Below are 27,354 nucleotides of genomic sequence, written 5' to 3' on the forward strand. Positions count from 1 at the left end.
AATGAGACAATCTCTAAAACATGAAAATAAGGACAGATGCGGTGGCTCATGCCTATAATCCCAGCACTTTGAGAGCCCGAGGCAGGTGGATCGCTTGCTCATTGGAGTTCGAGACCAGCCTGGGCAACATGGTGAAACCCCATCTCGGAAAAAAATACAAAAATTATCCAGACATGGTGACTCCTTCATGTAGTCCCAGCTCCTTGGGAGGCTGATTTGGGAAGATCATCTGAACTTGGTGAGGTCAAGACTGCAACGAGCCAAGATCATGCCACTGCACTTTAGCCTGAGTAAAAAAATGATACCCTGTCTCAACAATAAAAAAAAAAATTTTTAATTAAAAAAGGGAGAAATTCTGCTTGCTTTGGGTTTAATTTACTCTTCTGTTTCTAGGTTTTTGTTTGTTTGTTTGTTTGTTTTTTGAGACAGAATCTTGCTCTGTCGCCCAGACTGGAGTGCAGTGGTGCTATCTTGGCTCACTGCAACCTCTGCCTCTTGCGTTCAAGCGATTCTCCTGCCTCAGCCTCCTGAGTAGCTGGGACTACAGGCACATGCCACCACGCCCGGCTAATTTTTGTAGTTTTAGTAGAGACAGGGTTTCACCATGTTGGCCAGGATGGTCTTGATCTCCTGACCTCGTGATCCACCCACCTCAGCCTCCCAAAGTGCTAGGATTACAGGTGTGAGTCACTGCGCCTGGCCGTTTCTAGTTTTTTAAGATGTAACCATAGAATATTAATCTGATAGCTTTCTTCTTTTCTGATATAGGTATTTAAAACTATAAATTTCCCTCTAAGCTTTGCCTTACATCGATCTCATAAATTTTAGTGTGTTGTGTTTTCATTTTCATTCAATTGAAAATATTTTTTCATGTCTTTTTTTATTTCTTCAACCCGTAACTTATTTAAGAGTGTTTTTATTTTTAAGCCTTCAAATATTTGATGTTTCCACAAATTTTTTTGTCAACAGAAAAACTATTTTTGCATGATTTTAATCTTAAAGTTATTGAGTTGTTTTGTGGCCCAGAGTATAGGCTCTCTTGGAGAATGTTCCAGTGTGCTTGGAAAGAATGTATATTCTAGAGTCATTTAAAATATTAAATTTAGTTTTCAATAAATTTGGTATTCAATAAAAATTATTAAATTAATGTATGGCAATTATGTGATCATTGAAGAACAAGAAAGGACTTGAATGAATAAATGGAATTTTATGCAATATTCATGGGAAATAAACTTGATAGTATAAAGACAACAATTTTTAAAAATTTTGCATGATATATTTATCCCTACTGTAGTAGAGAGACAGAGACTAACTTTTCATTTTCAAGGACTGATGGACCATCATCCATAAGTTCTTGAAGTTGAGTAACAGGAAATTTTACTTGTTTTTCAAACCGTTTGGCTACTGTTAAGAAGCTGCTAGTCACAAAATGCATGTCCAGTAAACGGCAGTCCTATTGGCAACCCTTGGTTTGAGAGTGCAACAGGGTTACTCACTGCTGACAGTCCTGCCATGTTTACAGCTTGTGTAAAAATATCATCCTGGGCACTTCCTGTTCTGTGGTCTTCTTTGATGAACTCCAAGTATGGTACTGCCTCACTCAAGGTGGTGGGAGTTAGCATACTCCAGAGTTAAAAGCATTCACAAAAATCATTAGCAATGAGGCATCTCACTTTCTGTGCTTTGATGAAATAATTTTCATATTTTTATTTTAACAAGAAAACATTTCCTGAGAGAATTCTTCCTCTTACAAAATCATTGAACCCTTCTCGTCTGGTTGCAGCATATATGGCTTCAGTAGACACATCAGTGTCACATCTGTGACCATATTGTAGCCCATCAAATCTTGCTATACTCGATGCTGCTTCTGATGTGCAAAATAAATGGTAGCAGACAATTGAATAAGTGATGTGAGAAAAGGATACTTCAATTACTTTGGCCCCCTCAGACTCAAAGAGGTCAGCAGCTTTGGACCAAAGAGACTGTACTTCACTTGATAATTCCAGTACAAGATATTCCTTTGGAACACCTATACGTAGTTTGCTCACATTTGTCAAACTGGGAAGCATGAATGGTTTAACAGGATCCTGTACTGTGGTTGAATCCTTAGGGTCATGTTCAGTCAGTACACCCAAGACAATTGCTGCATCATCCACACATCTGGTTAAGATTCCTTGCACATCCATCAAATTCTCCAGGGAAATGAGACCATGATTGGAAACTAAGCCATAGCTTGGTTTGAAACCAACAAGCCCACAGTAGGCAGCAGGATTTCTGGTCAGCCCTCCTGTATCTGATCCCAAAGCCGCATAGCATGTGAATGCCGATGCGGCAACTGCACTCCCACCTGAGCGTCCTCCAGTTATCAGCCAGTCCGAATCTTCATTCTCAAAGTGGAGATTCTGCTTCCTCTTTTCTCTATATCGTTTTTAATAACTCCAGGGGTTTTTAACTGGTCGAAATATGCCTTCTGCATTTCCAGATCTCATAGCAAACTCATCTAAATTTGTTTTTCCATCAGTAGAGCTCCCTAATCCAACAACTTCGGAACTACCATAGCATTACCTTTCAGCATATTTGATGCACATGTAAGACAGTAATTTTTGGCTGGGTGTAGTGGCTCACGCCTGTAATTCCAGCACTTTGAGAGGCCAAGGTGGGTGGATCACCTGAGCCCAGGAGTTTGAGACCAGCCTGGGTAACATGGCAGTACCCCAACTCTACAAAAAAATACAAAAATTAGCTGCATGTGGTAGTGTGCACCTGTGTTCCCAGCTACTGGGGAGGTGAGAGGATAACTTCAGACCAAGAGGCCAAGGCTGCAGTAAGCCATGATTGTGCCACTGCACTCCAGCCTGGGTGACAGAGCAAGAACCTGTCTCAAACAAGTAAATTTGTTAAGTATATATATAAATATCAATATCACACAATACTTATCAATATTAAATATGTGTACCATGTATATCAAATATATATCATATATATCAAATATATATATATATATACACACACGTAACAATTCTTAACATTCCTATAGGGATTTTTAAATGTAGCCTAACAAATTTATCTTAAAGTTTATATGTAAAATAAAAGCCAAAGCAATTTGGAAGAATAACAAGTCGGACCAAGAGGGTGTTGTTGTTGGCTATTTTCATGCCTGATAACAAGATAAATTATAAAGTTATACTAACAAAGGCAGTGTTACTGATGTAGGGATGGACAAGTGGATGAATGAAAAGGAACATGGAGATCAGCCAAAGACCTAAGCTTGTGTATGGAAACTTGGAATATGATTGAGATGGCGTTTTAGTTCATTTGAACATCATAAACCCTGAAATAGTACTATACTTGGTTTTCCATTTGCGAAAAAACAAATTCTGTTCCACCCACAAGGAAATAAATTTCTGATAGATTTCAGGACCTACATGTGAAAAGCAACACATAAAAACTTTTTGAAGCAAGTATTTGGTTTATAATTTTAATGTAAGGAAGGATTTCTTTAGACATACAAAGAACACATAAGAAAGAAAAACATTGGCAAATTGATTATATTAAAATTTAAGGCCAGGCACAGTGTCTTATGCCTGTAATCTCAGCACTTTGGGAGGCCAAGGTGGGCAGATCACTTGAGCTCAGGAATTTGAGACCAGCCTGGGCAACATGACAAAACCCCTATCTTTACAAAAAATACAAAAATTATCCAGGCATGGTGGCATGTGCCTTTAGTCCCAGCTATCTGGGAGCTGAGGCGAGAGGATTACTTGAGCTCAGGAGTTTGAGACCAGCCTGGGCAACATGACAAAACCCCTATCTCTACAAAAAATACAAAAATTATCCAGGCATGGTGGCATGTGCCTTTAGTCCCAGCTATCTGGGAGCTGAGGCGAGAGGATTACTTGAGCTCGGGAGGTCAAGGCTGCAATGAGCCATGGTCATGCCACTGCACTCTAGCCTGGGTGACAGAGTGAGAACCTGTCTCAAAAAAAATAAATAAATAAGTAAATAAAACTTATCTGCATCAGAAGATACCACCTCTCCACCCAACAAAAACATGATTGAATTGTTTGGGATAACGTGTTTTCAATTCATAGAAATAGACACAGAATTAGTAATACAGAAAGAACTCCATATATATATATATGTAATATATATATGTAATATATATGTAATATATATGTTATATATATATGTAATATATATGTAATATATATGTAATATATATGTAATATATATATGTAATATGTAGGTAATATATATGTAATATATATGTTATATATATGTAATATATATGTAATATATATGTAATATATATGTAATATATATATGTAATATATATGTAATATATATATATGTAATATATATATATATGTAAAGAAGGCCAGGTGTAGTGGCCCACACCTGTAATCCCAGCACTTTAGGAGGCCAAGGTGGGAGGATCACTTGAGGCCAGGAGTTCCAGACCAGCCTTGGCAACATAATGAGGCCCTCTACAAAAATTACAAAAATTAGCCAGACCTGGTGGTGCACATCTGTAGTCCCAGCTACTCAGGAGGCTGAGGTGGGAGGAACACTTGAACCCAGGAGTTTGAGGCTGCAGTGATCTATGATTTCACCACTGTTCTCCAGCCTGAACAACAGAACAAGACCCTATCTTTTTAAAAAAAAAAAAAAAAAAAAAAAAAAAGGACAACTAAATTGAAAATCGTAGAAAGGATAAAACAAGGAAACCTTGAATGGCCAAATTAAAAGATGTTCATTGTCGCTAGGAAATATCAAATGAAAGCAACATTAAGATAGTTAACATACATCAGATTATCAAATATTAGAGGATCTGTCAATGTTTTGTGCTGCCAACAATATGGTACTAGAGCCCTCCCATATACTGCTGGTAGTACTGTTAATTGTCACAACTACTTTGGAGAGAATTATCTAATATTTGGTAAAGCTGAAAGTAATTTTATTCCTATATATATATATACCCCAGGGAAACTCAGGTGTGTACAGGGAATCATGAACAAGAGCTATTTATTATGGTACTCTTGGAATAGCAAAAATTTGAAAACAAACCAAATGTCTTAATATAAAGATGATAAATAAATTTTGGTATGTTCATATGGTGGAATAGTATGCACCTCTTAAAATGTATTAACTAGAGCTACATAAATAAGTATAGATAAATTTCTTAAGCTAATGTTGGATGTGAAAAGTAACTTATAAATGACTTTTTAAAAAAATAAATGACTTGTATGAAACAGTTTATATTATTTTTTATGGACTTACAAATGTGTAGTAATAATATAAAAATATTTTTCGAAATGATTAATACCAAAGCCTGGATAATGGTTCCCTCTGGGGAAGAAAGGAACAATATGATTTGGGCCTCAGTGATACCTGTACAGTTAAGTAAAACATTGGAGATAATGCAGGTAAGTGAAATAAACATGGAACTACGTGTAGATTTATTCATACTGAATGGTGGTCCTCTGCAGGTTTGTTCATGTTATTTTCAGTATTATAGGTTTGAAATATTTCATAATTTAAAAGAAAAAAGGAAATATTAATGACTTTTCAAAACTTAGAAAATTAGTATAATGGAAATATTTGTTAGGAAATATTACAGTTAAGGATGTTCATGTGGTTAACTAAATGAAAATTTTCTATAGTGGATTTCATTTGGATAGTGATAAAAGTATTTTATTTTATTCTTAGTCTAAATAAGAGATTTATAATAGATTGTTGTGTTAAATGCAATTCCGGGCCTAGGTTTTGTTAATAAAATAAATCATGTTTAATTGCAATAAAGCATGTGTTGAAAAGGTGATTCTTTTTATATGCCCTTCCGATCCCAAGTATGGCCAGAAGGATATAAAGGTCACCAAGAATAATTTGGAGGTTGCCAAGGACTTACTTAAAAGTGTTTTCAAGTCCGACCGAGAACTCTGACATTTACAGATAGATAAGATGTGAATATTTAAAATCATATTTTCTTTTCAGGATTGATTTTAAAGAAACTACTTCACACAGGAAACTCCTTAAAGGTACAAGTATGTTTATTTTCCATGACTTTAAAAATACTGAGTAGAACATACATGCCACCTGTTAACACTTTTCCTACCTAAGCTTTTTCCTAAAGATCTTTGAATTGTCTTCTGTTTATTTAATTGAAGTGAGTTCCCTTAAAATGTAGCAAGAGGCCGGGTGCAGCGGCTCACGCCTGTAATCCCTGCGCTTTGGGAGGCTGAGGTGGGTGGATCACTTGAAGCCAGGAGTTCGAGACCAGCCTGGCCAACATAGTGAAACCCTGTCTCTACTAAAAATACAAAAATTAGCCGGGTGTGGTGGCACGTGCCTGTACTCACAGCTACTTGGGCAGCTGAAGCAGGAGAATTGCTTGAACCCTGGAGGCGGAGGTTGCAGTGAGCTGAGATCACACCACTGCACTCCAGCCTGGGCGACAGAGTGAGACTCTTATCTTAAAAACAAAAACAAAAACAAAAACGTAGCAAGAGTTTGTTTGACAAACCATTCTAGGTTGACTGGGGACATTGAAAAAACTGTTGTACTTTGCCACTCAGTGGACTCATTCACCAGCAATCTTTCCTCTTTATGGTCCCCAGAAGGAAAACATTATTTAGTCGTTCAACAGATTATTCTTCATTCCACCATAGCCACTATTAGATGTAGAGGGAAGTAGGGGAGATATACATATACATATATATATAAACGTTTTTGTTTCTTTTTCATTATGTCATTGTACTGTGGTAAAAGAAGCTGCCCATTCCGAAAATATCTTGCTGTAGGTTAGGTAAAGTAACATTATTACAGGTGCTTTTGGCATCATGGCTTGGGTATAAAAGTACAAAGGAGTAAGCCTTCCTGTAGCTTTTCTCCCGTTATCTGGCTGAACCATGAAAGTGACAGCAGTTGAATACCTTTGACAGTGGCATGAACAAGCTCTGGTGAGGTAATTTACAAAGCTATCAGTGAGGTTAGGTTAGTGGAAGACTAAGTGTTTTGCTTGTCAGAGATTGAATTTTCCTCTATTTCTCTTTTACTGTTTTTATGCTGAGAGAATGTTCATTAATCAGTTAAAATACTTATTGTCTTCTGTGTACAGGGTATTGTTTTAGGTGCTTTAATAGAGTAGAACAAAGTTGCTATCTTGGAGCTTAGAATCAAATAATAAGTAAATGAGATAATTTCAGAGAGGTTTTAAATAATGTTTATTTAAATTAAATCATTTTATTTTTAATAATTTAATCATAACTTAATAATTTCAGAGCTTTTCAGGGGCAAGAACATTCAATTCACAGTGTGCCAGGATCCCCATAACCATTCCTCCTTTTACCAAACTCATTCTCACCACTAACAGTCATTGTTCTCTCTCTTCTTGCTTCTTAGTTTAGACTAGTGGTGATGGGAGGTAGGCAAGGAGGGAAGTAGACAAGAAGGAAATGATTTTCTAGTTTTTATAAATGGAACTTATAGAATGAAAATTACCTGATGGCTTTAAATAGAGAACAAGTTCATTCTATACTTGTTAAAAATCCATGCATTTGTATTTCCAAATAATGATTTCAGTAGATGCTGTCTCTCTCCTCCTCAACTTCCCCTTCCTTCCCTGCCCTGCCTCTCGAAAGTATCATTCTGTTGTCATCATCTAGAGAACTTTGTTTTTCAAAGGAAGAAAGTATTTCCATTATAAATAAAAATACTGTCTATTTTCATTTTATTTTATTTTAGATTAGGCGGGAAGGTGTTCGTCTTTTCTTACTATGGTTGCAAGCTCTTCAGAATAACTGTAGCAAAGAACAGCTCTGGATGTTTTCATGCTTAATCCCTGGATTTTCAGCACCACAGTCTGAACATGGACCTCGAACTTTAGATAATCTCATTAATCCTCCACTCAACCTTCAAGAAAGTAAGATTCATAGGATGTTATCCGTCAGTATGTTTAAGCTTTCTATGTAGTCGCTTAGTGTATTTTTTCAAATGTCTGTGCATTCATTAACTGGGTAATCCAAGGCAATGCTTTAAAACATAGCTTTTATTATTATTCAGGTATGGTGAAGTCAGCAGATCAAGAAAGCTGTTGAAATGATAGTTTGTTACTCACAGTTCCCAAGAGGAAGGGGCATGCCATGCCACAAGGGCTACGTGGGGGAAGCACCAGAGTTGGTCAGGAGGCAGAGGGAACAGGGAAAAACATGGGCATTTCTTCCCATAGAAATATTATGATTTCTGTGGGAAGAAACAGGCAACCCAGGTTAAGCAAGTTTAGGATTAGCTAGTTTGAATAATTCCAGTGGGCTGTAGGGCGTTAAGAGTTGTCCCTAGTTGTCTGGTACCCAGCCCTTTTGTAATTAGGACAGAGGAGCAGTCACCCTGAATGTGAGTGTGGAGGAGGTGATAGCGGTGTGGGCTCTGGATTGGTTGGTTTGAATATGAAAGGCATGCTCACAGGCTAGTCACTTACTGTCTCTAGGAACTGGCTAGCCCTGGGAAGGACATATGCACTCTGGAGTCAGTAAAACCCCAGAGGTATAAGCATCAAAAACCTATGGTTAATACAGATCATTTAACATTTTTCATTAATTATTACATATCACCTTGTATCCTGGAGTTAATTTGGATGTACACTGAAGTACAAATGTGTTTTATTTTGTCCATTAGATGACTGTGAAAATGTTATATGTAAATTGAATTTTTATAAATTTTCATAAATAGTATTGCTATTTAAAAATTTATAATTTCAGTAATGTTTAATTTTTGCTTTCATTCATCAATGAGTCTTTGTGCTTTTTACCTTAACTTTTTCTAATATTCCTTTCTTTTTTTTTTTTTTGTTTTTTTGAGACAGAATCTCACTCTGTCACCCAGGCTGGAGTGCAGTGGCGTGGCCTTGGCTCACTGCAACCTCTGCCTCCTGGGTTCAAGCAATTCTTCTGCCTCAGCCTCCCGAGTAGCTGGGACTACAGGTGTGTGCCACCATGCCCAGCTAATTGTTTTGTATTTTTAGTAGAGACAGGGTTTTGCCATATTGGCCAAGCTGGTCTCGAACTCCTAACCTCAAGTGATTGGTCCGCCTCGGCCTCCCAAAGTGCTGAGATTACAGACATGAGCCACCACACCTGGCCAGATTTTTCTAATATTCAATTTTTTTTTTTTTTTTACTTCTTTAATTCTCATCTTCGTGTATGAATCCTGTTATTTAAATAAGTTAAAGTGATTTCTTTATTCTTTCATGAGCAAACATTGTCATGTACAGTGCTACATTAGTCAGCCAGGGCTGCAATAACCAGACTGGGTGGCTTAAATAACAGCCAGTTGGACCCATTCATATGATCTCATGTAACTTTACCTCCTTAAAGGCCCTGTCTCCAAGTGCAACCACATTGGGGGTTAGGTTTTCAACATATGAATTTTCGGAGTACATAGTTCAATCCAGAGCAAGTACTCTGTTAGGTACTACCTCTTATTTATAATTTTTATGTTTATAAATTTAGGTTTTGTGGTAAAGCAAAACTATATTTGTAGAACAAAATTTTAGAATCAGTACCAAGCTGGCATAAAATGTATTCATGAGCCAGTTCAAATAGGCTACATATGCGTGCTTATTTACATTATATGTTATTTTGAAGTTTTCTGTTTTGTTTTGTTTTGTTCTTGAGTGAGACAGGGTCCTGCTTTGTTGCCTATGCTGTAGCACAGTCCCATGATCAGCTCACTGTGACCTCAAACTCTTGGGCTCAAGTCGGTAGCTGGGACTACAGGCACATGCCACCCACCACACCTGGCTCATTTTTAAATTTTTTGTAGAGATAGGGTCTTGCTATGTTGCCTGGCTGGTCTTAAACTCCTAAAGTCAAGCAGTCCTCCCACCTTAACCTCCCAAAATGTTGGGATCACAGGTGTCAGCCACTATGTCTGGTCTAGTTAGCAGATGTTCTATAAGCATTTTTTCCTCTGCCTCTCATTATAGAGAGGTTTTCTTTCATCACTCTTTTTTAAGAGATAAGGTCTCAAAGCTATGTTGCCCAGATTAGAGTGCAGTGGCTATTCACAGGTGCGATCATAATGCACTGTAGCCTTGAACTCTTGGGCTCAAACAATCCTCCAGCCTCAGCCTTCCCGAGTAGCTGGGACTACAGATGCGTACCACCACACCCACTCTTTCATCAGTGTTTTTGTGGATGACTTTAAAAATAATTGTTATTCATTTTAAATATATTTGTGACTGACTTCTGCCCCTTCTCTTTTTAAGAATAGAAGTTTTGCTTTTTAGTCTATAAGATGTGGAAAATATGGAGTCTCTGTATACTCCCCAGCAGAGACTAAGACGTCTTTATGGGAAGAGTGGATTTTAAGGGGATTTTTATAGCTTCACAAAATAAAGCTTTCATAAAGTGTGTTCTTCTGTATAATGACAGTGGTCCAGGAAGTCCAGAGTACAGATGATAAAGTTTGTATTTTCTTACTTCTTTTCTTTTTTTTTCATTTTTTTTTTTGGTTTTTGTTTTTGTTTTTTTTTTGAGATGGAGTCTTGCTCTGTCGCCCAGGCTGGAGTGCAGTGGTGCGATCTCGGCTCACTGCAACCTCTGCCACCCAGTACAGGTGATTCTCGTGCTCCAAAGTAGCTGAGATTACAGGTGCGTGCCACCACGCCAGGCTAATTTTTTGTATTTTTAGTAGAGATGGGGTTTCACCATGTTGGCCAAGGCCGGTCTCAAACTCCTGACCTCAGATGATCCACCCGCCTCAGCCTCCCAAAGGGTTGGGATTATAGGCATGAGCCACTGCGCCTGGCCTAAAGTTTGTATTTTTAAAGAATAATTTTTTAAAATGAGTGGCAGAATAACATACCATGTATTATTTAAAAACTGAAATCTACCTCTGTTGTGAGCTCGTTGGTTGATATTTACTGAGAGTCAGGTTTAGGGACCTACATGTGTTTACCAGGTACTAATTGTTCAGCTTAGGAAATATTTAAGAGAATTCAGCTAGTTGTGGGCTGACTTTCTTGCATTTGCATTTGTTATAATGAGTTTTTCTGAACATCTGAAAGGTAAAAAATATAAAACTTTCTTATTTTGTAAGTGTTAACAGATTGGTACTTTGATAAATAAGTGCATTATTACTAATGTTTGTCATCTTATGGAATTTTTGTAATGGGCAGTCTTCATGTGAATTTGAAATTACCAGAAGTTCTTTCTCAACTGAGATGTTACATACTTGTAATCACTGTGTTATTTGTCTGTCCATGCCTTTGTCACATTCTCTCAATCAAGGGTTCACAGAACAGCTGATTGTTAAAATTTGTGGCCGGGTATGGTGGCTCACACCTGTAATCCTAGCACTTTGGGAGGCCGAGGCGGGCAGATCACCTGAGATCAGGAATTCAAGACCAGCCTGGCCAACATGGTGAAACCCCATCTACTAAAAATACAAAAATTAGCTGGGCATGGTGGCAGGAGCCTGTAATCCCAGCTACCTGGGAGGCTGAGACAGGAGAATCACTTGAACCTGGGAGGTGGAGGTTGCAGTGAGCTGAGATCGTGCCATTGCACTCCAGCCTGGGTAACAGAGTGAGACTCTGTCTCAAAATAATAATAATAATAAATAAATAAAATGAAATTTATTGTTGTGATCAACTGTCAGGGATGATCTTAAGATTTATTTCAAGGATCAGTCATCAGAAGGTTTTCAAGCAATTTTCATTGCATACACATTTTGCACTTAAAGTTTATTTGGTTATATTATTGTTTTATTACATTTGTTTTGTAACTATATACTATTCTTTTGTCTTTGGATAGCTCAAGTCACTATAGAAGAAATCACTCCTCTTGTCCCCCCACAATCAGGAGATAAAGGGCAAGAAGATCTCACAAGCTATTTTCTTGAAGCACTTCTAAAATACATAGTAATTCAGGTACTTGTTATCTTCTTTGATATCACACTCGTTACTATCCTATATGGGTGATTCCCTTTTCTCTCTCTTACCATTATTCTGTCATAGTAGATATTTGCTTATTTTCTTTTTGTCAGGGAGGTTGGAGAGAAAGGGTCAGTGGCTTGCTTTTACTTAGCTTTAGCTTTTAAGCTTTTACAAGTGTAATCAAGGAAGTGATGGTGGTGGGGGATATTTCCTACACTTCTCGTGTAAACTCAAGTTTTAGATTCTTCTTTGGAGTAAAATAGACTCTTCACTCTTTACAAGGGTATTCCTGAGTTAAAAAAATTCTCTCTTTGTGTTTTTTCCCTGTATCCTTCTATTCATCCTTGGCTGCCACAATAAAAAAGACAGAAAGTACAAGGACATGTTTTTCTTGCATCTGTAGTGGAAACCTTAGCAGCAGACAGTAACTGCTCCAGGTCTGTCACATAGTAGATGCATATAGTTGCTTATTTTCTTGAAGAAGAAGTGACAAATTTTTGCTATTGAAAATATGTTAATATCTCTTTCTCAAATCATTGGAGGGATGAAGACACTCTTAGGAATCTAGAGAGGGACATTTTTGTAGACTCTTTGCATATACCTTCTTACGCAAGACAGTTGCGCTTATTTTCTAATCCTTTCATTTGTGATCAGCAGTTGTGATACTTCAAATGAAAAGCTGAAAATTGTTTGATTTAGAAATCAGTCTGCCAGTATGTAACAACTAGGGAGGTGGGCTGCAGGATAATGATTAGGAGAAATGTAATTTACACTTAAACCTGTTTGTACCTTTTGAATTTCTATGTGCATGTATTTTGCAAGGTAACCTATTCACCTTTAGATATAAAATGTGCATACCCTGATTGACTGATGAAAATGCTTTTATTTGCACATTTCTTATAATGGCTCCAAACACAAAAATTCCTCATACCTCAGAAACAAACATTGTAAAGTTAATTTGTACCCTAAACTAGATTGCCAGAGTTTGAACCCTGATTCCACATTTTACTAATAGTGTGGCCATTGACAAATTACTTAATAACCACTTAGCGTTTCTGTGTCCTTATTTGTGAAATAGAGATAAAAATAATACCATTTTGGTGTTTGAGGCCTAAATAGTGCAAAGTGCTTAGAATAAAGTAATGCACAGCACACCACAAGTGTTCTGTAGTGGGCAGATGTTGTGATCATCATTGTTATTACTAAGTTTTCTTTAAAAAATACTTTTGTACTTCATATAGATTTTAAATATTGCTTTACTGATTTATTGAGCTATAATTGATACACAATAAACTGCAATATTTGAAATTTACAGTTTAATGAATTTTATTACGTGTATACATCCATGAAACCTTTACAATTAATGTATATATTTACCACCTCTAGGCATTTTCTTGGATTTTTGTTTGCTTTGTTTTTTTGTTTGTTTGAGACAAGGTCTTGGTCTGTCACCCAGGCTGGAGTACAGTGGCCCAATTATGGCTTACTGCAGCAGCAACCTCCTGGGCTGAAGTGATCCTGCCACCTCAACCTCCCAAGTAGCTGGGACTACAGACCACCGAGCCTGGCAAATTAAAACTTTTTTTTTTTCATTTTGTTAGAGAGAGATAAGGTCTCACTGTGTTGCCCAGGCTCGTCTCAAACTCCTGAGCTCAAGTGATCCTCCCACCTTGGCCTCCCAAAATGCTGTGATTATAGGCGTGAGCCACCATGCCCCTTGGATCCCTTTGTAATTCATCCCCTTGAATTCTCACACCACCATTTTATCCTTAGACATCCATTGATCTGTTTTTTGTCATTATAGAATAGTTTGTGTTTTCCATAGTTTTATGTAAATATAATCATAGGATACATACTTTTTTTTGGTCTTGCTTTGTTTTCTGTTTGATTATTTTGAGAATTGCCTATCTTCTTTTATGTGTCAGTAGTTTGCTCCTTTTATAGCATTCCATTGTAGGGGATGCACCAGTTTATCCAGTTATTTGTTCATGGTTATTTGAGTGGTCTCTAATTTTTGGCTATTTAAAGTAAAACTGCTGTGAATATTGGTAAACAAGTTTTTGTGTGGACATATAGCAGTAGAATGACTGGGTCAAATAGTAGGGATATATATTGACTATTTAAGAAACTACCAAGCTGTTTTCCAAATGACTACCTTTTTATATTCCACCAGCACTATGTAAGACTTATACAATTGCTTCACATCCTCACCAACATTGGTACGGTCAATTTGTAATTTTAGCCATTCTAGTGAATGTGTAGTGATATCTCATTATGGTTTTAATTTGTATTTCCCTAACAGCTAATGGTATGTTGAATATCTTTTTATGTGCTTATTTTTCATCTATATATCTTGGGTGAAGTGTCTGTTCACTTTTTTTGCCCATTTTTAAATTGGCTTGTCTTATTAAGTTTAAACTTTTTATATGTTTTAGAAAGAAGTCCTTAGTCAGATGTATGTTTTGCAAATATTTTCTCCCAGTAGCTCGTCTTTCCATTTTCATAGTCTTTTTAGAAGCTTTTTATTTTGATGAAGTCCACTATACCACTTTTTTAATGGATCTGACTTTTGGAATTGTTTCTAATCTTTACCTAATCAAATGTCACAAAGATATTCTCTTACATTTTCTTCTTGAAGTTTTATAGTTTTATGTTTTACATTAAGGTCTGTAGTCCGTTTTGAGCTAATTCTGATGTATGAGCAATGTTGGCTTTAATCCTTTGATTAAGGTAGCATCTGCCAGGCTTTTCCAGTGTAATATCAGTAAGTATTACACTAGAAAATCAACAGGTATTTTGTGGGGAAGTACTGTATTACTACCTAAACATCCCCTTTCTTATAGAAATTTCACACGTTTTAGCATCCATTGAAGGCTTTTGACTTTGTAATTATGAGGGTTACCAAATGGTAATTTTTAGAAAACAGCTTTATTGAGATAGGATGCACATTTCATATAGTTCACTCACTTAAAACGTACAGTTAAGTGTGTTTTAAGTATATTCACAGGGTTACACAGCCATCACAGTATAATTTTAGTACTAATAAGAAACCTCATACCCCTTAGGAGTCAGTCCTCTTACCCCCAACCCTTCCATCCCCACCCCTAGGCAAACATGAATTGATTTTCTGTCTCTATATATTTGCCTATTCTGGACATTTCATGTTAATAGGATCATACAATATGTAGTCTTTATTGACTAGCTTCTTTTACTTAGCAAATGTTTTCAAGGTGTATCCATGTAGTAGCATGTATCGATACTTCATTTTTATTGCGCTGAATAATATTATATTGTATACATATACAGTATTTTGTTTATCTGTTCATCAGCCGATGAGTATTTGAGTTGTTTCTACTTTTTGGCCAACTGGTGATATTAATTCCATCATTACTTCTACATTCAAGAGTTGGCTACATAGTGTAGGAAAAAGCTTTCTCCCCTCCCCATTTGTTTACTTACTTATCTCAGCATGGATTTATGCATTCCTTTGAATTCATGTGTTAATATTTACTACAGTTACCAGTTTTGGTGCGCAGGTTGTCCTAAATTTGTCTAGTGGAAGTTCCTCCAAGCTGAATCCTATGCCTTTGAATTGTTGCCGTCATTGTCTGAGCACTTCCTTACTTCCTGGCACCACAAGATATTCCAAGCTCATCTGGTACCTTCCTTGCCCACTCTGGAATCTGCTGCTTCTCTAAGGAGCTGTCATTCATTTTAATGAAGAATTGTATTCACAGACACAGACACACACAAATCCGTGTTTCTGTCTGTCTGTCTATCTATCTATCATAATGGTAATTCATACCCATTTTCCAGATTTTAGTCTAGTACCACAGGGTTCATTCTGGTTTCTTCCTTTCCATATTTATAACTCTTACCTGTCAATAAGAAATGTAGCTCGTATTATTCTCAGTATATATACTTATTTAATCAGTCCCCTTTGTGTATAATCAATCTCCCGTTGCCACCATTGCCCTCCTCTGCAGACATTCTCCTTAACTTGATTGGGTTCCAGTACCCTACTCTGGGCCTTTGCCAACCGCCTGCTTGGATGTCTTCGTCACCTTCTTAGAGTTCTCATACCCTATGTTGTACTGCTGTATGTCTTTGTCACCTTCTTAGAGTTCTCATACCCTATATTGTACTGCTGTATCTCTTTCTGTCCTCACTTCTCCCACTTCGTGGACACCCTCCTCATGCCTCTCAGACTGTGAGTCCCCACTGGGTTACTGCCTCTGCTGTACCCCCTTTATGGATGCCCTGCGTCCTGTGCTCAGGCTCTGATCATCTGCACTTGACTGCTGCTACTGCTTACATACACACACCACTGCCACATATGCTTATGTATTTTGTATGGTTTTTTAGGCTGAATTGTTCAGGAAGAGGTAAAAGGGAAAGAACTTTAATGTTTTTGTCATTAGTAGAGCCAACTTTTATGTAATTTTCATAGTTTTTTGAATCATACTTCTAAGTTTTTTTAAAAATATACATAATGTACTTGTTTGACATTAGACCAATTTAAAAGATTTGTCCTTATGCTATGTATCATGATCTTTAGTGTTAACAGTTCAGTGTATTGCAACCTTTTATAAGCTTGTTCATAATTGCTAATACTTGCATTTAAGAGATTCTTTCTTCTGGAATGATTCTAATTATGTAATTTATTTTTAGGTAAAAAGTTTAGAATGGAAGAACAAAGAAAACCAAGAAAGGGGATTTTCATTTTTGTTTTCACATTTTAAGAAATGTTACTTGCCTTATATTTTTCCAAACATCTGTAAGGAAAACAGTTTATATCATCCTATACTTGGTAGGTAATGTTTGGAATTTTCTGAAAGATCACACTTAAGAGTAAAATAATCTCTCACTGTAAAGTTGGCATTTGTTACTGCAGGAAACTGATCATATTTAATACTTGTATTGGTTGGTATAGATATGATACCTAGATTCATACTGAAAGCAGATTTATATTAATAGGAAATTTTCAATGAGAATGAGTTTTTTTTTTGTTTGTTTTTGTTTTTTAAGAGACAGGGACTCACTCTGTCACCCAGGAGGCTGGAGTGCAATGGCATGATTATAGTTTACTGCAGCCTTGAACTGCTGAGCTCAGGCGATCCTACCATCTTAGCCTCCCCAGTAGCTAGGACAACAGTCATGCACCACCACATCTGGCTAATTTTTTTTTTTTTTTTTTAGAGATGGGATCTCCCTATGTTGCCCAAGCTGGTCTTGAACTCCTGGCTTCAAGTGATCCTCCCGCCTTAGCCTCCCAAAGTGCTGGGATTATAAGCATGAGCCACCACACCCAGCCAACAATGAACAGATTTTTTAAAAACTTGTTCTCTGGATCTTATCAATTATAAAAGTTAGTCCACCAGAAATATTTGTGATTGTAAATTAAACTGAATTCTTGTTTGGCATGATCCTTAGACTATATTATAAATTTTCTTTTTAAGGTCCCCCCATATGGGGGTTCAATCAAGTATTAGTCTATTCAAATTCTGTGTGAATAATTACATAGCCATGTTTCATCCAGTATTTATATAGGTTGGTGCAAAAGTAATGGCAGTTTTTGCAATTACTTTTAATAATTATTGTGCCAACATATCTCTTGGAGCCTTGAGCCTAGAGCCTTGTGTACAAATCCTGGGTTAGAAGCATATCTCTGCCATATGTAGAAGGTATTGGTAGTCCGTAGGTAAATTGTCTCTTTCCCAGAAAGATGTTCCTAATACCAAGTTTAGGCAACTAACAGGCTCAGGTAAAACCTCATATTTTGTATGACTTCAAAATATGTGTTTCAGTGTTAGGTTAATTGAAGTGAGCTCTTATTTATTTTAAATGGTTCTGGAAGCTTCTTTGTACTTATGTAGGTTCATTGAACTTTTTGATATTTTGTAAAAATACATGTTTCCATATATCATCCTGGTATATATGGTTCACTCTTCTGAGTTCCATGCAAACATCTGGCAAATTCTGAAATGTCATTTTTGCGCTAAAGCTACTTCTAAAACCAGAGTAGCATAACAATATTTTCTCAAATATTTAAAAATGTCGGTTTTTTCTAAACATAATTTCTTTCTTATTTTGGTTTTCCTTTTCCTTTTATTTTGCACAGACATCCCACAGATGAGACCAAAGCCACATTATGTCATGATAAAGAAAGATGCTGAAACCAATGAAGCAATCTATTGTACAAAGGAGCCTTTCATTAAAGCTCGTGTTATTGTCATTCGTTGGCTGGTTTCTTTCTGGCTGGAGCCAAAACCACATACAGGACCTCATATTCCTGGGATGGAAGGTGAAGTCTTGCCAAAGAATATTCAGGTAATGCACAAATGAGGCAGGCTTGTTAAAGTTAGAAATGGCTTTTGAGATTTAGTCCATTGATTTCAATTGCCTTAGGTGGAGAGTACACTTAAATAATAGTGCTATTTTATTTGTATAAATATATTTTGTAAATGCAAATTTTAATTATAGAATTAATAAGTTTCTTAATAAAGAAATGAAATGGGAAGTATAGAAGATAATTTCATTAGTATGTCAGTCTCAGCTTCTTATTTCTATATTTTAATTATACAATACTAAAAATATTCTTTATTGTACAGATAAATCTTAAAAGTGAAAAGAACTGTGATCAAATGCTAGGACCTTGATGGCCCTTTTTAATTTGGGGACATTCACAAAATGCAGATTAAAAGACCTATTCACACCCCCTTCCCCCCTTTTTCAACAAAGACGCCAAGTCTAGAAATGTGATATAAAATTACAAAGCAATACAGTAGAGGAACTAATATTTCAAACTGTTGTTTTGGATTTAACAGTTTACTTTTTTCTCATACTTCTTTTTTATTTTCTATTTTCCCTTGTACATTTTTCTAAACATGTCTATATTACAGTATTTTTACTACTTTTATTTTCCTCTCCTCAGATTTTCTTACTTAGTTTTTAAAATCTTAAACTATGTGTGTTTTTTCTATAACACCTTAAATCTTTTATAAGTAGGATAAAGGTATAACGTGTGTTTAATTCATCACAGAAAATTTGACTTTTATTCCTCTTGGTTTATTTATCTATAGCAAACTGTATGGTGTGTTTTCCTCCAAAACTTTGCTCTAACTTCTGTATTAAGAACTATTAAGTGCAAAAATTCTCAAGCAGAACTATCTGCTTTCTGATCCTAGAACATGATGGATGAAAATCATAAATGGTTTTGGTTGGAAAGGTATATTTGAGATCACTTATTTAAGCTCTGTTATTTTATGGATGACAAAACTGAGGCCCAAAATTGAATAACTTAACAGAAAGTAATTTATACCACAGAATAGTGCTACTTCTACCATACAGTAATTTGCTTATCATCACCTTAAGACTTAATTTTTCCCTGTCTATCTGGTTAGGCTTGATCTTCAGACTTGATGAAAATTCCATTATTAGAATTATAGAATTTTCTCTCAAGCTTTCTAATATTTTCTTTTAGTTTTGTTCCTACTTCTGTCATAAATTTTGTTCCTTTGTTTTTTGTTTTGTTTAAGAAGCTTTTACTTGTGTAAATTTTTGTCCACAGTAAAATAGAGATAATTATAAACATAAGTTTTTATTAGGTAAACATTCTGATGTTATTTACTTATTCTTGAAGGTCTGAGCTGTCTCTAATTCCATTATTCATCCACCTAGCTTTAATTAATAACTTGTTTGAACTGCAAACTTACTGAGAAGAATATATAACTATAGGTGGGTAGATGATTAATTACCACACATTTTGGAGTATCTCTGTCTCTTAGATGTTGAGTTACTTGCATTGCCACTTAATTATTTAGAATTGCTTTTAAATGAAACTCTATGCCCGGAGTTTAAGCAGTGGTGTAAATTACTTGGGAAATGTTTTGGATTTTGTCAGTATTACCTATTAAAAGACAAAATACATAGTTAAATGATTATGATATTGTTTCTCTCTCTCTCTCTTTTTTTTTTTTTTTTGTATTTTAGAGAGCAGCTGCTAGTTTAGTATCCAGAGAAGAAAGCAAAAATGATAATGCTGATAAAGCAGACAGAACTACAGAACCCGAACAGTCTCATTCCAATACAAGCACTCTCACGGAGCGAGAACCTAGCTCATCTAGTCTCTGTAGTATTGATGAAGAACATCTCACAGACATTGAAATAGTTCGCAGAGTTTTTTCTTCTAAAAGAAGTAATGTAAACTTTGTGACAGAGATATTTCGTCAGGTAACATACCTCTCAGTATTTTTAATTTATAAGGAAGGCTTTTATCTTTAATATTAAACATACTGATTTTTAGCTGGGAACAGTGGTGTGTACCTTTAGTTGTAGTTGTTCAGGAGGCTGAGGTGGGAGAATCGCTTGAGCCCAGGAATTTGAGGCCACTTTGGACAACATGGTGAGACCGCATCTCTTAAAAAAAAAAAAAGAGAGAAAGAAATTACTGATTATTAGCTATTTAAAATATATTCTTCATGTATATTTTTTAAGTTTATACTTAGTTTATATAATTTATATGTAATCCTATAGTATTTTCTATTCTTTATATATTTTAGTTTGTGATACTTTTAGTGTAATAATTATTTTCCCCTATACTCCTGTTACCAGAATAATTTCTTAAATTACTCATTATAGATTGAAACTCTTCTATCATTTGATTAATAAACTATAGTAAAATTATTTTATCTTCCACTCTGTCATCAGTAAATGGTTTATGATATAAGAAGGGAGGTTTTTATTGCTTTTACCCTCAAGGCTTACTTTTGTCCTCTAAGGCATTCTGAAGTCAAAGTTGATTAAGACAGATATTTCTTAGGGAAAGTATAGAAAAAAAAGGGAAAATAAAAGAACAAAAAGCTATTTCACATGAAATAGCTAGAAATCCCTAAGTGCATGTCCTCAAATATGTAGAAATTTTGTGGAAAAGAAACCTTATGAAAACTACCATTTGCTCTTGATGGCAGAGGCACTTAACTTTTACAGGTAAACAACATTGAGTTTTGCAGCTGAGGGGGATCATTCAGGTGTCTCAGCAAGTAAGTGGTAGATGTTCGAATAAAATGCCCACATCCTGGTTCCCGTGTCAGTGCTCTTTATTCAGTGCCACACTGCGTTCACATGCCAGGGAGCTCTCTAGGCAAAGCAAATAATCTTGATCTCCCACACATATTTATTGATGTGTAAAACAAAGCATGACAGCATTAGCCTTGTCAGCCTAAGTTAAAGAAACAAACTTGTTTTCATTTTTGTCTAGTGTTGGCAGTGGTTCCAGCCAGATTTAAAGTTTGTGTTAACAGAATATGTAACAATTGGGAAAGGAAAGTTATTTGACAAATTATGTTGGAATACTTGTGGGGAATTTTAAAGCTTTGTAGAACTATTCAGGCTCTCCAGTTGTTGAGTCAGTTTAAATAAGTTTATTTTTCTAGGCATTTGCTTCTTATGTTTGTTTTCAAATTTGTTGACAAAGCTCATCACATCCTCTTATAATTCTTTTAACCTCTGAAGCATTTCATGTTCCTCCTTTTCATTCCCATCAATGCAGTATTTAATTGCCTGGTAATTTTTTAATTTTTTTGTAGAGCAGGGTCTTGCTATGTTGTCCAGGCTGGTCTTGAACTCCTGGCCTCAAGCAATCCTCCTGCCTTGGGCCTCCCAAAGTGCTGGGATTACAGACATGAGCCACTGTGCCTGGCCCTAGCCCTTGTTTGTTTTTCTCTCTTTTTTTTCTTCTTTTTTTTGATGGTGATTCTTGCCAGAGATTTGTCAGTTTTATTAGGCTTTTCTTTCTGTCTTTTTCTATCTTTCCCCCCCAGCCCCCATTCCTTTTCCTTTAGTGGTTATTGTATAAGTTTTAACATGTATACTTCACTTTTCAAGTTCTAAAGTTATTTTTTTACCCTCTTCCTAATCAATACAAGGACCTTAGAACCCTACTAGTCTGATTTTTCCTCCCCAACGTATATATTATTATTAAGTAATTTAGTTCTATTTTTTGTGTTGGTGTGTATTTGTTATATATTTGTCACTTTATTTTATGATTTCTTCCCTTTCAGATCTTCTATTTAGAATCACTTTCCTCTGCTTGAAGTTAGTCATTTAGAAATTACTTTAGTGGATGTATGTTGGTATCAAACACTTTTAATTTTATGGAGTTTTCCCAACTTTATTGAGGTATACCCGACAAATAAAAATTGTATATATTTAAGGTGTACATTGTGATGTTTTGATATACCTATACATTGTGGATGATTACTACAATCAATCTGATTAACATAATCATGGCCTTACGTAGATAAAATTTCATTTGCTTGTATATGGTAAGAACACTTATGATAAAATCTTCTAGCAAATTTCAAGTGTAAAATACGGGATTATTAACTATAGTCACCATGCTAGATATCTGTTCATCCCACATAACTGAACCTTTGTACATTTTGATCAGCATCTCCCATTTTGCCTACTGCTCAGCCCTTAGTCACTACCATTCTACTCTGTTTTTATAAGTTTGATTTTTTAGATTGTACATTTAAGTGAGATTATACAGTAAATTGTCTTTCTGTGTCTAGCTTATTTCACTTAGAATAATGTCTGCTGGGTTAATCCATGTTGTTGCAAATGGTGGGATTTCCCTCTTTTTGTTTTTTTGAAACAGGGTCTCACTCCATTTCCCAGGCGGGAGTACAGTGGTGTGATCACAGCTCACTGCTCAAGTGATACCTATGCCTCAGCCTCCTGAGTAGCTGGGACTACAGGTGCACACCACCATGCCTAGCTAATTTTTAAAAGTTATTTTGTAGAGAGGGGTTCTCGCTATATCACCCAGGCTGGTCTCTAAGTACTTGCCTCAAGCCATCCTCTCTCGTCGGCCTCCCAACGTGCTGGGATCGAAGGCATGAGCCACTGTGCCTGGCCCTAGGATTTTCTGCTTTTTTTTTTTTTTGAGATGGAGTCTCACGCTGTCACCCAGGCTGGAGCACAGTGGCACTATCTCGGCTCACTGCAAACTCTGCCTCCCAGGTTCAAGTAGTTCTCCTGCCTCAGCCTCCTGGGTAGCTGGGATTATAGGCATGTGCCACCACACCCGGCTAATTTTTGTATTTTTGGTAGAGATGGGGTTTCACCATGTTGATCGGGCTGGTCTCGAACTCTTGACCTCGTGATCTGCCCACCTCAGCCTCCCAAAGTGCTGGGATTGCAGGCGTGAGCCACTGTGCCCGGCCAGATTTTCTGCTTTTTAAAGGCTGGATAATACTGTGTGTGTGTGTGTGTGTGTGTGTGTGTGTGTGTGTGTGTGTGTGTGTATTTCTGGCTCTCTGTTCCATTGCTCTATATGTCTGTTTTTTATGCTGGTACCATACTGTTTTAATTACTGTTTTGTAATGTATTTTGAAATCAAGACGTGGGTACCTCCTGCTTTGTTCTCCTTGCTCAAGATTATTCCAGGTCTTTTGTTGCTTCTTCATGCAGGAATTAACTGCTGATTTATGAACTTGAATATTCTGGTTTCTTTGACAGTTATTTCTCATTGTAAATTGATAAATTATCACTCTGGTTTTATACATCAGTTTTTAGCTATGGCTAATATCAGTCTTTCCTCACAATTCATATTTAGCATGTTGGCAAAATCATATTTTGGAATCTGCAAGGATATAGGTCTCTGGTCTGTAGTAAATTCAAGCCACTAGGATGTAGTCTGACAACTTGTATAATATTTTAGCTCTGGAGGATATTAATTTTTTAAGATTATTAAATTTTATTTTTCATTGTTTTAGATTGACAGCAAAATTGAATGGGAAGTACATACTAATTTTTTAAAGCAGGTTAATTTTTCTGTACTTAGAATTTCTTTGGGATCATTTTAACTATTTTAATGTTTTAAATTTTATTGTGAATCTTTTTAAGGAAGGCTGAGCTGTTGCTACAACTGTAAAATAAATATTCTTACAGCAGGCAGTGATGATCAAAATCTTGCCATTTGACCATTAAGCTGCTAGAATATGAGAGTGATAATTTAGGAAAGAGTTGATTAAAGAAAATAACAAATAAAGTAGTTTACTAAGGAATTAATAATAGCAAATAAACAAAAGGATTAACAAAACAACAATAAATATTCTGTTGATATTGCACATTAACTTTTCATCATCATCTTGGGAGCTGACCTTTTTGCTGGTTTCATTCCAATAAAATAAGTTCCATTTGACCATGTGATTATTATTTAATACATCTACTGATAACTCTATAATAGAAAGTGGCAGATTTTAGGTAAAGGGTTTGTGATTTTTAAGATTGATATTAACAGGTAGCGTCATAAAAAAATAAAAAGTAAAAGCAATTTAATTCTTTTTTTTTTTTTTTTTTGAGATGGAATCTCGTTCTTGTTGCCCAGGCTGGAGTGCAGTGGTGTGATCTTGTGATCTCAGCTCACCGCAACTTCCGTCTCTCAGGTTCAAGCGATTCTCCTGCCTCAGCCTCCCAAGTAGCTAGTATTACAGGCATGCGCCCCACACCCAGCTGATTTTGTATTTTTAGTAGAGATGGGGTTTCTCCATGTTGGTCAGGCTGGTCTTGAACTCCCGCCCTCAGGTGATCTGCCAGCCTTGGCCTCCCAAAGTGCTAGGATTACAGGCATGAGCCACCGCGCCCAGCAGCAATTTAATTCTATTTGCACCTAAAAAGTAAAGTAAAAATATTAACCCATAAACACAAACACACACAAGGAAAAGACTTTGGGTGATGAGATTAAGTGTATTTTTGCTGTTTTATTTTTCCCTGTCTGGATTGTGTAAATTTTTTTTTTATGAAAATGTGTTTTTGTGATGAGGAAAATATTTTTTTCAAGATCCCAGAAAATACCGGAAGAAAAGAATAACTATGAGATTTTTCTTTTAAATTTTGCCTTATTGTTAGACTATAGAACTTGATTATATGTAAAATGAAATATGCCAGCCTTAATTTTTTTCTTTGTATGCTTAGAAAAGGTGAGGTACCTTATTACATGTGATTTTTATTAGTTTGTAGAGGCAAATTTAATTTTTATTTTAAAATCAAAATCTGTTTTAAAAGAAATAGTTCTCAAAAAGACAATGATGACTGGGTGTGGTGGTGTGTGCCTATAGTTCAAGCTACTCAGGAGACAGAGGCAGGAGAATCGCTTGAGGCCAGGAGTTCAGTCTAGCCTGGGTAACATAGCGAGACCCTGTCCCTAAAATAATAAAAAATTTTAAAACCATAATAATGTAAGTTACAAAAAAGTATAACTTATGAAAAGTCATATTTACATTGACCTTTGTAAGAGCTCAATTATTTCAGGAAGCAAGGAATATCACCATTCTGAGTAATACAATTTCAACTAATCTTTATTTCTTCTACTTGAAGTCAGTGCCTATCTACCACAAACATTCCTATATCAGTGTGCAGATAATTTGGAGACAACAGGCTTTTTACGACAATGAACTGGTTAACTTTTAAAAGTTATTTTTTATCTCACATTTTATAATAAGAGAAATATATGTACAGCAGGTCTTTAAGAAACATTGTGTAACTATAATGTTGATGGCAAAAAAAAAATAGATTCCCAGCAGGGGTCACTGTCTGTGTGGAGTTTGCATGTTCTCCCCACGTCTATGTGGGTTTTCTCTAGGTACTACAGTTTCCTCCCATATCCCAAAACTGTACACATTAGGTGAATTGGTGTGTCTAAATGGTCTCAGTCTGGGTGAGTGTTGGGGTGTATGTGATTGCACCCCACAATGGAATGGCATCCTGTCCAGGGCTGGGTTCTTGTCTTGCCCCTGAGCTGCTGGGATACACTGGCCACCAGTGATCTTGAATTCGAATATTTGGGTAATTAATTGTCTTACTTATTTTTATTAATCTTTCTTAAATGTACATATAGCTCACATTTATTTCAGTGTTTAATATTGTAAGTGTTTTGGTCTCTATTTAGAAGTTTGGTGATTTTTTTTTTTTACTAGAAATATCCCATAGGAACTTAACTTTTATTTATATCAATTAGCTTATGGCAAAATGAGTTTTGTTATATGTCATTGTTTTGCTTAAAGTTGCAGTTTCCAAGAATCTGTGATGTGATGTGAAAAACATTACTGCATTAGTGGTTTGTGGCAAAGGAAAAAGTATCATTATCTTGATTCTCCTTTTTTTCCCTAGGCATTTTTATTACCAATTTGTGAAGCAGCAGCTATGAGAAAAGTGGTAAAAGTATATCAAGAATGGATCCAACAAGAGGAAAAACCTTTGTTCATGCAAGAGCCTGAAGAAATTGTGATCACTTCTTCAGACCTCCCATGCATTGAAAATGTCACAGACCATGATATTTCAATGCAAGAAGGAGAAAAAAGAGAAGAGGTGAAGTTATAAGATTTATATATTTTAGTGTTACTCTAATAGATTAAGAGTTTTACAGAAACATAATAATGGGTTAACACAAATATACTTATTAAATGGGAAGATAAAGATATCTTTCAGTATATTTTGCAGCAGTTTAGGTAATACAACAGTAGTCATCTCAGTACCGTATAGCAAAGCCCTGTGATACCACAACTTTTAAAGATTAATATTGAGGTTGTATACTGATTCTTTAAGCCATTGTCTAAATGAAAATTAGGTACTATTATAAAGGTGTAATATTTCAAACTGTGGTACTACATCAAAATGGATTTTAAAATACATACTTTCAGGGGGGTGTTATTACCAAATCACAATTCCTCCTTACCTGGAGGGAGTAACTATTTAGGAGTGGCTACTCAGCATAAGCCACAGTGTTTGGGCCCCCTCCTTGGAATCTTTTGCACTAGAGCTGATTTCAGAATGTGAAACTTCTTGACTTGGTAAAATACGTTATTTTGTGATAAGAAAGACTAGAGTTTACTCACAGCAGGGAAAAGATGAGAAAAGAGAGAGTAGTAGAGGTGGCATTTGAGTCCCTGGGGTTCCATTTATTCCTTTGGTTGTTCAACCTTTGTCACAGGTTAGACTCCAGCAGCAGATGCTAAGATGGAGTTAGGAGTGCAGAAAGTTTATTGAAAGTGATTTATCTGTTTTGTCTGATTTGCCTTTCACCATAAAGTTGTCTGCGATTGATACATATCTTGCTAAATCTAGATAGGAATGATTGAGTAATGCGTATTCACTTTAGTGGTTAATCTAACCTCATCAGTGGAATTTAGTCAAGATACTAACGTATGGATGACTAGGCCAATTCTGTAGGGATTTGATGAGCCTGAGCGTGTGTGTATGTGTGTATATACGTGTATATGTATATATACACACGTACGTAGAGCACCCTCCCCCCTTCTAAGAAAGGGAAAAATGTAACTGAGAAATATAATTGAAGTAAATAAAATTAACCATATAAATTATGAAATAATATCTACAGTCCTAATTCTTACACA

General features: G+C 36.0%; 1 protein-coding gene and 2 pseudogenes across 8 annotated transcripts in view; 1 reads left to right on the top strand and 2 right to left on the bottom strand.

Moving 5' to 3' along the window:
- RALGAPA1 (Ral GTPase activating protein catalytic subunit alpha 1) overlaps window positions 1-27,354 on the top strand; it is a 278,214-nt gene that overhangs the window by 44,765 nt on the left and 206,095 nt on the right. For all 8 annotated transcript variants that reach the window (XM_063645883.1, XM_055291510.2, XM_063645884.1 and 5 more), the window contains exons 5-11: window positions 5,995-6,038; window positions 7,744-7,921; window positions 11,814-11,929; window positions 16,607-16,745; window positions 18,057-18,265; window positions 19,928-20,167; window positions 26,111-26,308. In XM_063645883.1, coding sequence (XP_063501953.1) covers window positions 5,995-6,038; window positions 7,744-7,921; window positions 11,814-11,929; window positions 16,607-16,745; window positions 18,057-18,265; window positions 19,928-20,167; window positions 26,111-26,308 — 1,124 coding nt within the window. The remainder of the gene's footprint in view (window positions 1-5,994; window positions 6,039-7,743; window positions 7,922-11,813; window positions 11,930-16,606; window positions 16,746-18,056; window positions 18,266-19,927; window positions 20,168-26,110; window positions 26,309-27,354) is intronic.
- LOC129490479 (glutamyl-tRNA(Gln) amidotransferase subunit A, mitochondrial-like) lies at window positions 1,286-3,155 on the bottom strand (annotated as a pseudogene).
- LOC129490887 (uncharacterized) lies at window positions 12,258-12,394 on the bottom strand (annotated as a pseudogene).

Source organism: Symphalangus syndactylus, chromosome 9 (genome assembly GCF_028878055.3).
Source record: "Symphalangus syndactylus isolate Jambi chromosome 9, NHGRI_mSymSyn1-v2.1_pri, whole genome shotgun sequence".
Classification (NCBI taxonomy): Eukaryota; Metazoa; Chordata; class Mammalia; order Primates; family Hylobatidae; genus Symphalangus; species Symphalangus syndactylus.